Source organism: Protopterus annectens, chromosome 14.part0, assembly GCF_019279795.1.
Source record: "Protopterus annectens isolate FY-2018-M chromosome 14.part0, PAN1.0, whole genome shotgun sequence".
NCBI lineage: Eukaryota > Metazoa > Chordata > Ceratodontiformes > Protopteridae > Protopterus > Protopterus annectens.
Window position 1 is genome coordinate 540,588,448 of NC_056748.1, and position 13,515 is coordinate 540,601,962.

General features: G+C 38.6%; 1 protein-coding gene across 1 annotated transcript in view; it reads right to left on the reverse strand.

Annotated features, from left to right (window-relative positions):
- The window catches only part of LOC122788696 (collectin-46-like), a 952,730-nt gene extending 939,540 nt beyond the window's left edge, over positions 1–13,190 (reverse strand). The window contains exons 1-2 of the mRNA XM_044055592.1: positions 13,187–13,190; positions 12,092–12,208 (exon numbers count right to left, since the gene is read on the reverse strand). Of these exons, the coding sequence (XP_043911527.1) occupies positions 12,092–12,208; positions 13,187–13,190 (121 nt within the window). The remainder of the gene's footprint in view (positions 1–12,091; positions 12,209–13,186) is intronic.
- Positions 13,191–13,515: the final 325 nt, after the last annotated feature.

Here is a 13,515-nt window from a genome sequence, read left to right on the forward strand (position 1 = left end):
GTAAGAGATACAGTGACATTAACACAACTACTATATTTCCCCTAGGACTTGATTACAGGCTGTAAATTGATGCTGCTAACCTACATCTGTAATTGTTGATTGTTTCTCATCTTGAATGCTAATGGTATTTTACTGTTGTACTAATTGCAGGCATCAGCCTGGACAGCATAGTATATTATATATCCACAGTGCTTTCATATAATTTTTTGTGTGGGCCTTGCATCCATCATTGAATATGTATTTGGAAATCTATGTGCTGTCACAAATGGCATACATTATTGTATTGTACACAGAAGCTTTTCTGCGTATGCAAACCTGTGTGTGGTGTCCTGAGCTTTGAATTGTGAGTGGGTATATATTGACTGTTACGTATTCTCATTTGTGGGAATGGTTGCTACACTACACTTTTCACAGGTGCCACTTACAAGGGTTATGTTTCTGGGATATACTGTGCACCCAGAATGTCTACAGTACTTCTACATATGTACGGATACCAATATGTTTTGTCCGTGTTTGTGTATACACACACACACACACACACACACACACACACACACACACACATGTATATATATAGATATGTGTGTGGGTGTCTCTCTCTTTCTGTATATATATATATATATATATATATATATATATATATATATATATATGGGTCCATATGACTTGGTCGACAGTTCATTTAATTGACAAGCATTTGCCCCCTTCCCCAATGTTGTGCGACCCTGGAGTTGATATATATAGTTAGGGGGGGGTGTGGGGGGCCCACCTAAAATGCTTGTCGACCAAATGAACTGTCGACCAAATGAACTGTCGACCAAGTCATATGGACCCATATATATATATATATATATATATATATATATATATATATATATATATATATGTGTGTGTGTGTATATATATATATGTGTGTGTATATATATATATATATATATATATATATATATACCTATATATATATATATATATATATATATATATATATATATATCTTTAGATATATATATATATATATATATATATATAATCTTTAGATATCTCTATATTTATATATATATATATATATGTGTGTGTGTGTGTGTACATATATGTATACATGAATATACATGTATATGTATAGATGTGTGTGCATATCTGCAACATTGTAATGTGTAGTCCTTCCACAGTGACATTCCCTACAGTTGAATGTCTTGTCTGCATGATATGTTACAGATATTGACCTGACATTTAACAGGTGCATTGGCTTACCGTTAAACCATTGTAGCTGTGTTATGGAGGGTCCTGGAGTCAAGAACTGCATGTGCTAGATATTGCACTGCACTGCATATCTGTTAGGCTGTAGAGGGGGGGCATAGCGGTAATTACCAGGTATACCTCATTTGAGCTCCCCCATCCCCATTAACAATGCATATGGTCAGTTATTTTGTGGTGAGAGGTTGTAGTTGGTTTTCTAATTTGGAAATGCAATACACATTTCTATCTGTATATATATATATATATATATATATATATATATATATATATATATATATATAATCTCAAAATATATGTGAACATATTTATCTATCTACCTATATATCATTGATGTGATGTGATTTATGTGTGAATCATACATTTATATGTAGCTTTGTAACTTTCTACATTTACAGATCCTGAACTGTCGATATGTCCATGCATGTTTGCCTCACAATTTTGGCATATCCCTCAGTCTGGCCAATTTACTTGGATGATGTCAGAAATGAGGTCAGTGAGGAATGGCGATACATTATGGTTTCTGACTTCATGTTGTTCAAATATGTGTATTACAACAGATCACTGTTTAACTAGCAACATTTTACATGTATAAGAACAATATTTCGCATTTATCCCAATTTGTACCCCAATAGTGTCCCACTGTGTCCGGAATGTCTGGATTACAAGGTTGAGTGTTATGATATTAGTACAATTCTCCTTATGCAAATTGACTGTGCTGCATGATATGTCTGAGAATACTTGAGATTTATGTATATCCGATATGGTGTAGTGGTAATTCACTGTGAGTGTGGTGTGCAGGGTCCTGGGTTTGAGTCTTGCAGTGGCTGTTAATTTTGTTGCTAGGCAGAACATGGGCGGTGGGATACAGGGCGGTTAAGGCACTTTAAAGCAGTTGTAAGCATGTTTGCGTGACGTTAATCATTGACAACTGTCTGTAACATCCGGTTACACCAGGTTAGCCTCAAAATTGCTTACTTTGTTTACAAGTGCTTACCTTCGTGCAAACACGAACCTCTGGTTACATATGCTTACAGAGAGTTTTCGTCAGATTTGCTTGACATGTAAGCACATTGCTCACCCCTGCCCACATGGCCTTAAACTAGCTTACTAGTGCTGCCATATGCTTACTACTGCTTATTGCTGCTTAACCTATGTTGTGCTTTATGCATTATGACACTGATACCTCACGTGCATTTGCTGCAGTAGTCCAGTTTATATATATATATATATATATATATATATATATATATATATATATATATATATATATCTATATGTGTGTGTGTTATTTTGTGGGTTATGCAACATAAATATTACTCATAACGTGCTTTGCCATGTGAAATGGTATGTGTCAGTTCCTTTCCTGCTCCCCCCCTCCTTTCTTGCTTACATCCACTAGGCGGTCCAATTAGAATGGGTCCTTCCAACCCCGGCACTCCTCAGTCCATAATGTCATACCCATCATAATCTTCCCCCCTGCTCCTCTTCCACAGCATTCATCCTTTAGTTTCATAGGTAGGTAATAGGCTATTGGCCCTAGGGCCTATATAAGCCTAGCCAAAAAGGTACCTTGGCTTTCGCTACCCAATAAAATTATTTTCCTGTGCTCCTGTTGCGCAGAGCCACAGAAGTGATCCCTGGGGTGAATTTCCTATTTCCCATCCAGTCATCCAGATTTTTCTTGGAGTGCTAATGTGGAGCTCTGCTTGACATAGATATGTAGTCTGTTCCAGAGTATGGGAAGTCTCTGGGACAGGAATCTATCCCTCCAGCATATTCTGTTTATTTTGGTGACAAGGTTTAGGTCCCTAGAGCATGTAGCTTGGAGGGATTGGGATTTCTTTAAGTGGAGCATGTCCAACAGCTCTGGGTTTGACATAGATTTGTATGTTAGGCAGAGATCGCCTCTGAGTAGGTGATATGTGACGGAGTAATGCTGGAGTTTTTTTGAGACGGTCTGCATAGGGCATCTGTTTGAGGCCAGTAATCCTCTTTGTGAGGTATTTTTGTGGCCTTTCCAGTTGTTGTAGATGTCTTGTGAAGTACATACCAAAAGGGGTGTTGCACTCTACAATGGGTCTAATGAGTGATGAGTAGAGGGGAACAATGACCTCTTTTTTTTTCTGAATGAGAAACCTTTTGTGATGGTGTGCCACGTAGAAGGATTTCCTGACCACTGTGGCGATGTGATTATCAAAGGAGAGACTACTGTCCACTTGTGTCCCAAGGTCTCTTATCACACTTTTGGTGTTAAGTAGACTACCACCTATTTGGTAGTTCATGGGTACAGAGTTTTTACCAAAGGTGATGACAATACACTTTTTGGCATTGAGCTTCAGGCCATGGCTTTGACACCAGGCATCTGTCTCAGTGAGGCCCTTTTGTAGGATTTCCCCATCATTAGGCGTTTCAGTTATGGCTCCTAATTTGCAGTCATCTGCAAACTTTGTTATCCAAAGACCTTCTGTGTTAGCCTGTACTTCAAAGAAGTAGATACCAAACAGGAGAGGACCCAGGACTGAACCCTGTGGTACTCCATTTGTCACTGATCTGAAGTCGGATTTGGAGTCTACTACTTTCACAGTGTAGGTTCTGTCCATGAGCCAGTTGGCAACCCATCTTGTGACATAGGGATTTAACCTAGTTTAGTGAGTTTATTTATAATTCCAGAGTGGGGGATGGTGTCGAAAATCTTGGCGAGATCTAGATAGGCTGTGTGAACCATCTTACCCTCATCTATGGCTTTGGTGACTGCTTCAAAGAAGTCCATCAGGTTTAGGAGACATGATCTGCCTTTTACAAACCCAAACTGGGTGGCGTCCAGAGTTTGGAGATTACCAATGTCTTTGTTTATGAGTTCCATGATGATATGTTCCATGGCCTTACAGACCAGGCTTGTCAGGCTAATGGGGCTGTAGTTTCCAGGGTCTGTCGTGGCTCCCCCTTTGTGAAGTGGGATAACTGTTGTGATGCGCCATTCATTGGGCACAAAGCCTGAGGTGAGGCTATGATTGAACATGATACTTAGGTGGGGTGCCAGTTCGTTCTGCAGTTTGTGTAGAATGCAGCCTGGGATATTGTCAGGTCCCATGGATGCTGCGTTCTTGGCTTTGGAGAGTGTAATTTTTACCTGTGCAGCCGTGATTACAGGAACTTTGCATTCTTCCGGTATAGAGATGGGCCCTCTAGGGGATGAGAAGGGGGTCAAAGTTAGCACTGAACCTATCTGCCAGGATGTTGGCAATATCAGTTGCTTCTGTATATTTAGTGCCATTGTGCTGTAACTCAGAGCAGATCTGAGTGTTGTCATTGAGATTCTTGACATAGCTATAGATTGTTTTGTGGTTGTCTTTAGAGTCAGTGGCAATTTAGTTTTCATAACTAGCTTTGGAGAATTTTATAAGGGATCTCACCTTCTTACTGAGGCTGACCAGGGAGTTTCTCCAATCATGGGATTTTACTCTTTTTTGTGACAGTTTCTTTCTTCTGTTGTAGAGTTTGTTTATGGCAGAGAACCACCAGATTGGCTTCCTTTTTTTGGAGGGATAGCATCCTGGTTCTCTTAGGGATAGCATGATCCATGCACTCATGTAAGTGCTTATAAAGTGCATTTGTGTAGGATTCAGCAGTCGTACTTCTATATTGTCTGTCTGCATGGGTGTCATGAAGTTTGCCACTTCTGTCTTAAGAAGTGTGAAGTTGGCTTTGGAGAAGTTTTTTACGGTGGTTTCCCTAATGGGGGGTGGGGGTGGGATGTGGATGTCTAGGGTGATTAGCTTGTGGTTGGATCTGACCAACGAGGAATTGACCTCTGTTGTTGATCACCGGTTGCCCATGTTGGTAATGACCAGGTCTATGATATTGCTGCCCCTGGTGGGGGTGTGAACAAGTTGATCCAAGTCATTAGAATTTATGAATTCCAGAAAACATTGAGTGAAAGAGTTGGTGCATGAGTAGTTTTCCCAGTTAATGGCGGGGTAGTTGAAATTGCCCATTATTAGGGTGTTGGGTTGTACCATAATATTTTCCAGTGTATCAAGAAATGATGAGTGGGAATCCTGGGGCATGGTGGGGGTTCTGTAGCAGGCTACAATTTGGATTGTGGTCTTGCCCAGAGTTAGTTGCACTTGGATAATCTCGGATGCATTATGCTGTGCAACTAGCCTGGAGGTGTGGATATCTTTAATGAATATGGACACATCTCTGCCTTTAGTGCTTCGGTATGGGTTAGGTGGCCGAAAGGTGTGGTATGTATTATAGCCTGGTAATACAGGGGTGCTCTCTGGAGCTTTGAACCAGGTCTACAGGTTCCAGCCAAATCTAAACACATCACTACACATTGCCCACTCTCCACTTCTCGGGACCCATCACATACATTGTCTTGACCCGTGGATCTTCAGGCATCCCATATATTTAGTCCACAAACATACGTACCCTTCTTTGCTTACCTTTGAGTCATGGTATATTACTCCAAGGATTCTTTTTAGCAAAGACAATTTTTGGGTCATCCCACTAGGGACAACAATGCTTTTTGTTTCAAGATTAGACTTAGCAAGTCGGCACTGTTTCTCCCACTGGTAGTATCCTGCCACTAGTCTGGGAAACAGAGCTGTGCAACACTTAGCAGTGCATATTTGCTTTGCATGATATTTTCCTTTTGGCATTGATTTATTCTTCAATACATGTTATAGTTGAATCTATCATTGATTCATGTGTATGTACACTGTATGGCATCCTGGGAAACTCAACACATTACTACAATAACATCTCACATCTGCACTTACCGCAGTACTCCAGTTCACATATTTATGTTATGTAGCAGGTTATACAACATCACACTATATATATAGATTCCTTTCACATGTTCAGCTTGATTTTCCTATGCTGAGGATTTGTTTGTTGGAACCTCATTCTTATGTACTGCTGTGATGGCTTAGTGGTTCGGTACTGTGACTGTAGTGTAGAGGGTGCTGGGTTCACAACCTGCAAAGGCTGGTTATTTTTTTTCTCTGACTAGAACAGCAGCTGATGAATACAGAGTGATTAAGGCACTTTTAAGCAGTTGTAAGTGGGTTTCCGTGAAGGTAAGCAATGCTAACCTACAGTTAGATGTGCTTACAGAGGGTTAGCTTTAATATTGTTTAACCTGAGTGCACTTTGCTTACCCCTGTGCAAATGGGCTTAAACTCGCTTACTACTGCTTAAATATGTTTACTACTGCTATATTTTAGATGGTACTAGTGTGATGGTTCTTGAGGAAGTGTGGAATTTGGGAGATGTATGGAGTTAACATTCATTACACAGTTTAACCTCCATTTGTATCTGTGATACGGTATAGGGCACATGTGATTATATGCGGACTTTGCACCATTATGACACTGACACCTCACATCTGCATTAAATTCAGTACTCCACTTCGCAAATATATGTTTTGTTAGGTTATGCAAATAAACATATTGATCATACAGTGATTTGCAATGGGAAATGGAATGTACTGCAGTAGGACTCAAACCTGACTGGTCATATGGCAAATGCTCTGCCCACTACACTATTGCTGTATGGCTTTATATCCACATATCTTGCTTTTATCCTCTTTTTGCTCTTTAGTCTGCATTAACTGTAGCTAAGCGATGGCCAAACCCGCACACCTACAGTGCAACTTCATCCGTTTCATTAAAAGAAAATTATTATTATTATTTTTTTTATTCACTATTGCTATTATACATGTGGGGGGATGTTGCTGGGGGTATGCGTACATCTATGAGCATTCTCGCTCATTTTTTACTACATTTCTACAGTCCTTCATTGCAGGGGCAAATATACTCTGAGAGCTCTGCTCTCAGACACACCCCCTGCACTCGTCCATGCTCCATGTAGGATTAGGAGATCAGGCAGCACACCTTCATTAATATGCATGGCGTGCTGCCGTCATGCTCCAAAACACCCACTTCCGTGCATGACTAACGAACTCATGCACGGAATGATAGTGAATCCAGGGGTGTGTTTTTCAATGTCAGTGATGCAACCGGTAGCATTCTTGCTTTCGGTCCTGAAGGCTGTGTGTTCTCTTCCCACATCAGGTACCTTGATTGTCTCGCACCATTTTTAAATGTAACATTGACAATTTATTCTTTAAGGGCAGCAGACACTGAATTTGTAGATAAAGCGCTGAAATGTTGTTTGACAATAGCAACCTTTTCATTAGTAACTGTTCTTTTTATGTGCCATTATTCAGATGACCTTTACTTCTGAAGTTTATGCACATTGACTAATGACAGCAGTTTGAGTGGCCTTTTATGGTTGACATTTTCTGAAATGGGTATTTCTGTTATTATCGGTTCATATGTTTTGTTTCACTGCATACTATAAAAATGTTAAAAACTGCAAATTTAAAACACTAACAAGTAGTTCTGTATTAAACAAGGAATATGATTTAATACAATTAGGAAGGTGAATTATAGAAAACATGCATTTATGCAAAGTTCTAAACATGTCTACATGGTGCCCATGCTTTGAAAACAGCTCAGAGGTACACTTAATCTGCCACTGTACAAATGTATTTTCTGTTGATGCGGGGTTCAATGCAGTTTCACTGAATGTGAGTTTTCAGGGCAGAGATGTTTACTGTTACTCATGTTAAATCTGTTTTCATTGTGTGACTGTATTGTTTTGTTTAGCAAAAGTCTATCAGTGCTTTTGCTTTAAAGTTTGAAATAAAAGTTTTCCGTTAAATCATAATATCTGTAATCATTGTAGAAGTAAAGAAGTAAAAAGTATGTGCACTGAGAGGTTTAAATGGAGAGAAATAGCCAAGTAATGTGATACTAGAATGGCTGACTGGGGGGGGGGGGGGGATCCATTACTTTGCCTAGGGCCCCATTTGACCACCATGATCTCGCCTGACTTGAAGAGTGAATCATTGAAAATTGTTGCAATTTTGACAATGAGGTGTCAAACAATGGACAGGTACTTCACTGCTTCTGATCCTAGGGATAAGCCACTACATCAATAAAGCCCAATATGATCAGACTGCACTGCAGTTATGGAAAATAGTTCTGAATAATGTCTGTGGACTTAAAATCTGATAGCAGTGCAGAACCCCATCCTGAGATTGTAGGTATATTGCTTGTTGATAAAAGAATCTTTGTGCACTTGGCCAGCATTGTGTTATTCTTTCATGTCTCAGTTTTGCCTCCCTAGCTGCAGATCTTAGTAAGGTGCTATTCATAAATTATTGCTTCCTCACCAAGTGTTTTGGCTTACCTGACAATCTGCAACCAGACCATTATATGTCATAACAATCAGTAAGACCAGCATGCAGAGGTGCTGTTCTTCCATTTCCTGATATCATAGCTTATAGCCTGAGCTGGACCTCTCTTTTTTTTTGCCTTCTCTTTCCGCTTGATCCTTGTATTAACAGATCAACTCCAGCATGTTGTGAGACAGTGATAATTTTCTGCTTGTTCTGCTTTAGAATATCACCATATCTGCTGGGAGCAAAACTTCTCTTGGAACTTGGACATATAATGACATTTTAACACAGGGGTGTCCAACCTTTTCAGTTGCAAGGGCCACATTGAGTCATCAGAAATGGTCTGGGGGCTTTGAGGACCAAAAAAAAAAGGTCTCTCACTCACAGACTGAAGGGCAAAAAAAAAAAAAAAAAAAAAAAGCACACCATAAACTAAAGAGCAAAAGACCACAGGTATATGCGGACTAATATTTACTGTTTAGTTCTGTTACAATTCAAGAACAAGGGAGCTTCTCACATCTGCTTTCTGCAGGACATAATTAATCTACCACCAGTCCAGCTAATTTCTTATCCACAAGAGTCAAAACAGAGAATATGAAGGCATATAAATATGTTACTTCAAAAAGAAAAATCCATGGTATCCCCTGAAGTCTCAGAAAACCCAATATGCAACCTATACTGGGTCAAAAACAAACCAAGAAGAAACTTTGTAGTGTGGCAGGTGTGGAGGTTATGCAGCTAGTTCACTAGTTCACTAATAAGAATTGCAAAGTTTCTTCTTGATTCATATATGTTACTTCAACACGGTAATTACAGATGCGTCTACATTCAATGCTGTCTTTAATAGCACAAATTAGAAACATTAGTTTGGAAAAAATAACTCAGAATTAATCGGCAAATCAAACAATTTTACAAGGTATATAAATGTCAAACTCTTGAAAATAGAAATTATTTGAGATATTTACCATAACACTACTTATCTCTGCACTGTTGGCTGCAGCACAACAGATCCATCTGAGAAGCATTCCAAAGAGATGGTACTTAAAGATAAAAATTGACCTGTCTACCCACCTGCTACAAGTTAAGGCCAGAGAATATCTCAGTGATTTGTCATGGCATTTAGTTGCTCAGTTTGAAGAGTACCTTTCTGACTTATTGTTCATTTACAAATATTCAGCATTTCTCTGCATAAGAGATAAGTATGCATCCCTCCTTATCTGCTGATTTACCAAGTCAGTTACTGTTACTGAGTATTTATATTTCAGTGTTTCTCTGCACAGCAGATAACATGCATCTGTACTTATCAACTGATGTACCACAAGGCAATTATATTATGAGTGTTTTATATGAAAGGTACCTGCATGCAAGTTTATATAAAATATCTTATGGGTGCCATAATTTTTGATTTTGTCACTGATATGAAGACACAATTTCTTGCAAGGCCAGTTATATTGAGTCCTTAGTGAAAGGGGATAACTCCTGCAAAGTCAAACTGGCTGAGCCCAAAACATATATTCTGTCATGAGGAGTACCTGCATCTGCAATTGTGAAATGTGCTTCTTTACAAGGAGTCATTAAAAAATGTCTTCATGTTGAAAGTTAGACTGCAGTGTAGTTTAATAACTCAGGCATCCCGTTAACCTTAGCTGGTGGAATTAAGTAGATAATCACCTGAAGAGTAGTTCTTCAAGGGAAAAACACCAAAGGCAATAATAAGTTTTTGGCTTCTAGTCACTGATATCACTCACTATCTGGTTAGATTTTCAGGCAGTCATAGAGCTGCCAACAGGGAAATTCTGATCCTCCAGTGTAGGCTGGGATAGTCCCCATATAACAGCAATATTAACCTTGTAAACTTTTCATTCTTCTAGTCACAAACTTGAAACATACAGTAACAAATTACTGCAACAACTGACAAGTATGCATTGTAAGCAAAACATAGGTATTTATACAAACTAGTCAATTGATTATCACTAAGTTAGTTGCAATCATAAAAGTAATTCATATCTACAGATAATCATTTGTGCATACTTTGTGTTTAAGACAAAACTAAGGTAAAACAAAAGGATTTTGTTTTCTCTTTTTTATTCTTTATATATACAAAGCAGTTGCCTACATTGTACAAAATAATATTTGTCTATGTGATCATTAGCAAGTACACAGATGGACAAATAAACGCACACACACACACACACACACACACACACACACACACACACACACACACAGACACACAAACACGTGTGCCCACATTATGTATATGAAATGAAAATATGTAAACTCTGATTTAAAAAAGTTTAATGTTATTTGTTAACAAGGAAAAACAAATTGCAATAAATACAGCTCGTAAGTTCAGACTTAATGCAGAAGCCAAGTGGAACCTATTGCCATTCAAAAAAAAAAAATCAAATAAACTGCATTATTCTTCTACAAATAATGTTTTACGAATGATGAAGACTTTGATGACCCTGAAAACTGTATTCATGTTTAAAATAATAGCAGATATTAGTGTAATGTCAACTTTACAACACTAAATATGCAAAAAAAAGAAGCTGTAGCAGAAATTCGTGCAATATCTCTTATGTGAAATCACTTGAAATAAAAGCACACCAGCAGTGTAAATAGCAACACTGTATTTGTTTTATATTGTGATGTGACAGTAAATAAACATATACTCGGCCACTGCTCCCAGAGAGAATCTGCCCATGTGACCACTATGACTTTTCAAAGAGCTAGTAAAACTTTGAATCTCTAACTAAAATACAAGATGTTCCCACCACAGTAGTAGGTGCAGTAGTAGTAAAGGGAGCAGACACAGTGTCAAAATACTTAGCTTACCTTTTGCTATGTTGTAGTGTAGTCAGTGTGTACACAACGAAATAAAATAAATCCTCTCTCCACAATGTCGCTCCTTCCTTCAGCTTTACCAGAAATATAAAAAACTCCCAAACGGTGTTTTCGCGCATGCGCATACCAGCGGAAAGACGCAGGTATGAAAAAAACGTGAAAAAAAGAAAGTTGGCGCATGCGCAGAACAGCAAAAGTACGCGGACGTGTAAACACACGGAAAAAAAGTTAAATTAAAATTAAATTTAAATTTAAGGGTCGTGGGCCGCATGGAAGAGCTCTGAGGGCCGCGGGTTGGACACTCCTGTTTTAACACATTGCACATTCTCCAACATGTAAGGTAGTATACCCATCTGACTATGCTTTAAAGAGCATTCCTCATAAAGTGCTAAACTTATGATTGTCCTGGCCGATGCCTGTTGAAAATCTACTGCTGGTGGATATCACTTCCCACTCCACAAAAGCTTAAGCCACTCATGGGATACTCAGTCCCTTTAATGTCCCTTTAATCCTTCATATCCTATGCTTCACAAATGTATCCTTAAACCTGGGTAATGAACCAACATGAAAAATGTCAAGCCCCCCTTTTCATCAATCTTCCATGGCTCAGTTTCTCTTTGTCAGCTTATGAACAAATATATCAGTGATACTCTTAAGTGATTATTTTATTTTATTTTTAACAGCTGTGCAATTGTAACTTATTGTAGCATTATTTTGACCATGATGTTCTCTTACCTTGCTCTCCTTGGTAGCCTGTTTTGCCAGGTGGGCCAGGTAAGCCGGGTGGTCCTGGATTACCTGGTGGACCTCTAGGACCTGGAAATCTTACTACTCCTGGCTCACTTCTTGTACCTGAATAAAGAACAGTTCTCTTTTAGGACATCTATATAATCATTTAAAACCCTGCAAGTTAAATAACATGAAAATGGAATTTTGACTCTGTTTTCATTTACAGAGGTGGTTGCAGCTATTCTACTTAATGCTGTGGTCTACTGAAGATATTAAATATATTCAAAACCTTAGGTCCATCAGGGAGAGACAACTGCCAGAACATGTTGAAGCTACACAAAATCTGGATGCACTTTTGTGCACCTCACACCACTGATGGAATCTTAAAAACACATTTGGAGAAGACAAACTTCAGATTGAGAAGAACAATTGCATGCTTCTACGTTGTGCTGCAGCTTATGTCCTTAGTAAAGTTACAGGGAAGGGCCTCTAAAAGGTAATGGGCTTGATAAGATGATAGTCTACTAAACCTAGATAACAAATGCAAACTGGGTACAGCTCAACACCTGAAATAAATTTGACATTTTTCAGCAACTAATGTCCTATGGCTAAAGTAGTTACAAATTAATCTCATTAGAAATACACATTCTTGATTTGTTTTATTTAAGTTTATATATGCATATAATGGAGCACAAGCAAACAGAGTTGAAGAAGAATTAATTGCTACAACTTTAATTTGAACTCAGATTCTTTACAATACATTTCTGCTAATGATATTAAATGATATTAAATGGTCCACTAAAGGAAATGGCGACCACTGCATCCATTAAAAGCACTAATCTTTCTCAATGCACATCTCAGGGCTGCACAAATAATTGTAATTATAAATATACAGAGGCTCAATGTATATATTTTGCTACACTTACACCTTTATTTGTCAATATACAGCTAAGAAAGAACTAAGTATCTAATATAGGTTTGTAGCTAGTCCCTTCAGAATAGTATTCAGATTAACTTCCTGCTGTGATGGTGAAGACAACATGACCTTTAAGGTCTTTAATATTCCACACTGCATAACACAGTGGATGCATACATAATTACTCATCTCAAACACATAGAAAAAGCAAAAAATATAACTGTTATGTCATAAATAGTTACCAGAAGGAAAACAACTTTAGTATAATTCCTGCATCAAGATCAGATTTAAAGAAAAAGTGTACTATAAACAGCAAAGAAGAAAGGTGGGATGGCACAGTTGTGCAGGGATGGTGCAGTGGTGCAGCAGTGGTGGTGTCGCCTCACAGCAAGCAGTTCTCCAGTTCGATGCTGGGGTGCCTTCTGTGTGGAGTCTGCATGTCCTGCCTACATTCGTGTGGGTTTCCTCTGGGTGCTCTGATTTCCTTCCACATCACAAAAACATGCATCTGGAG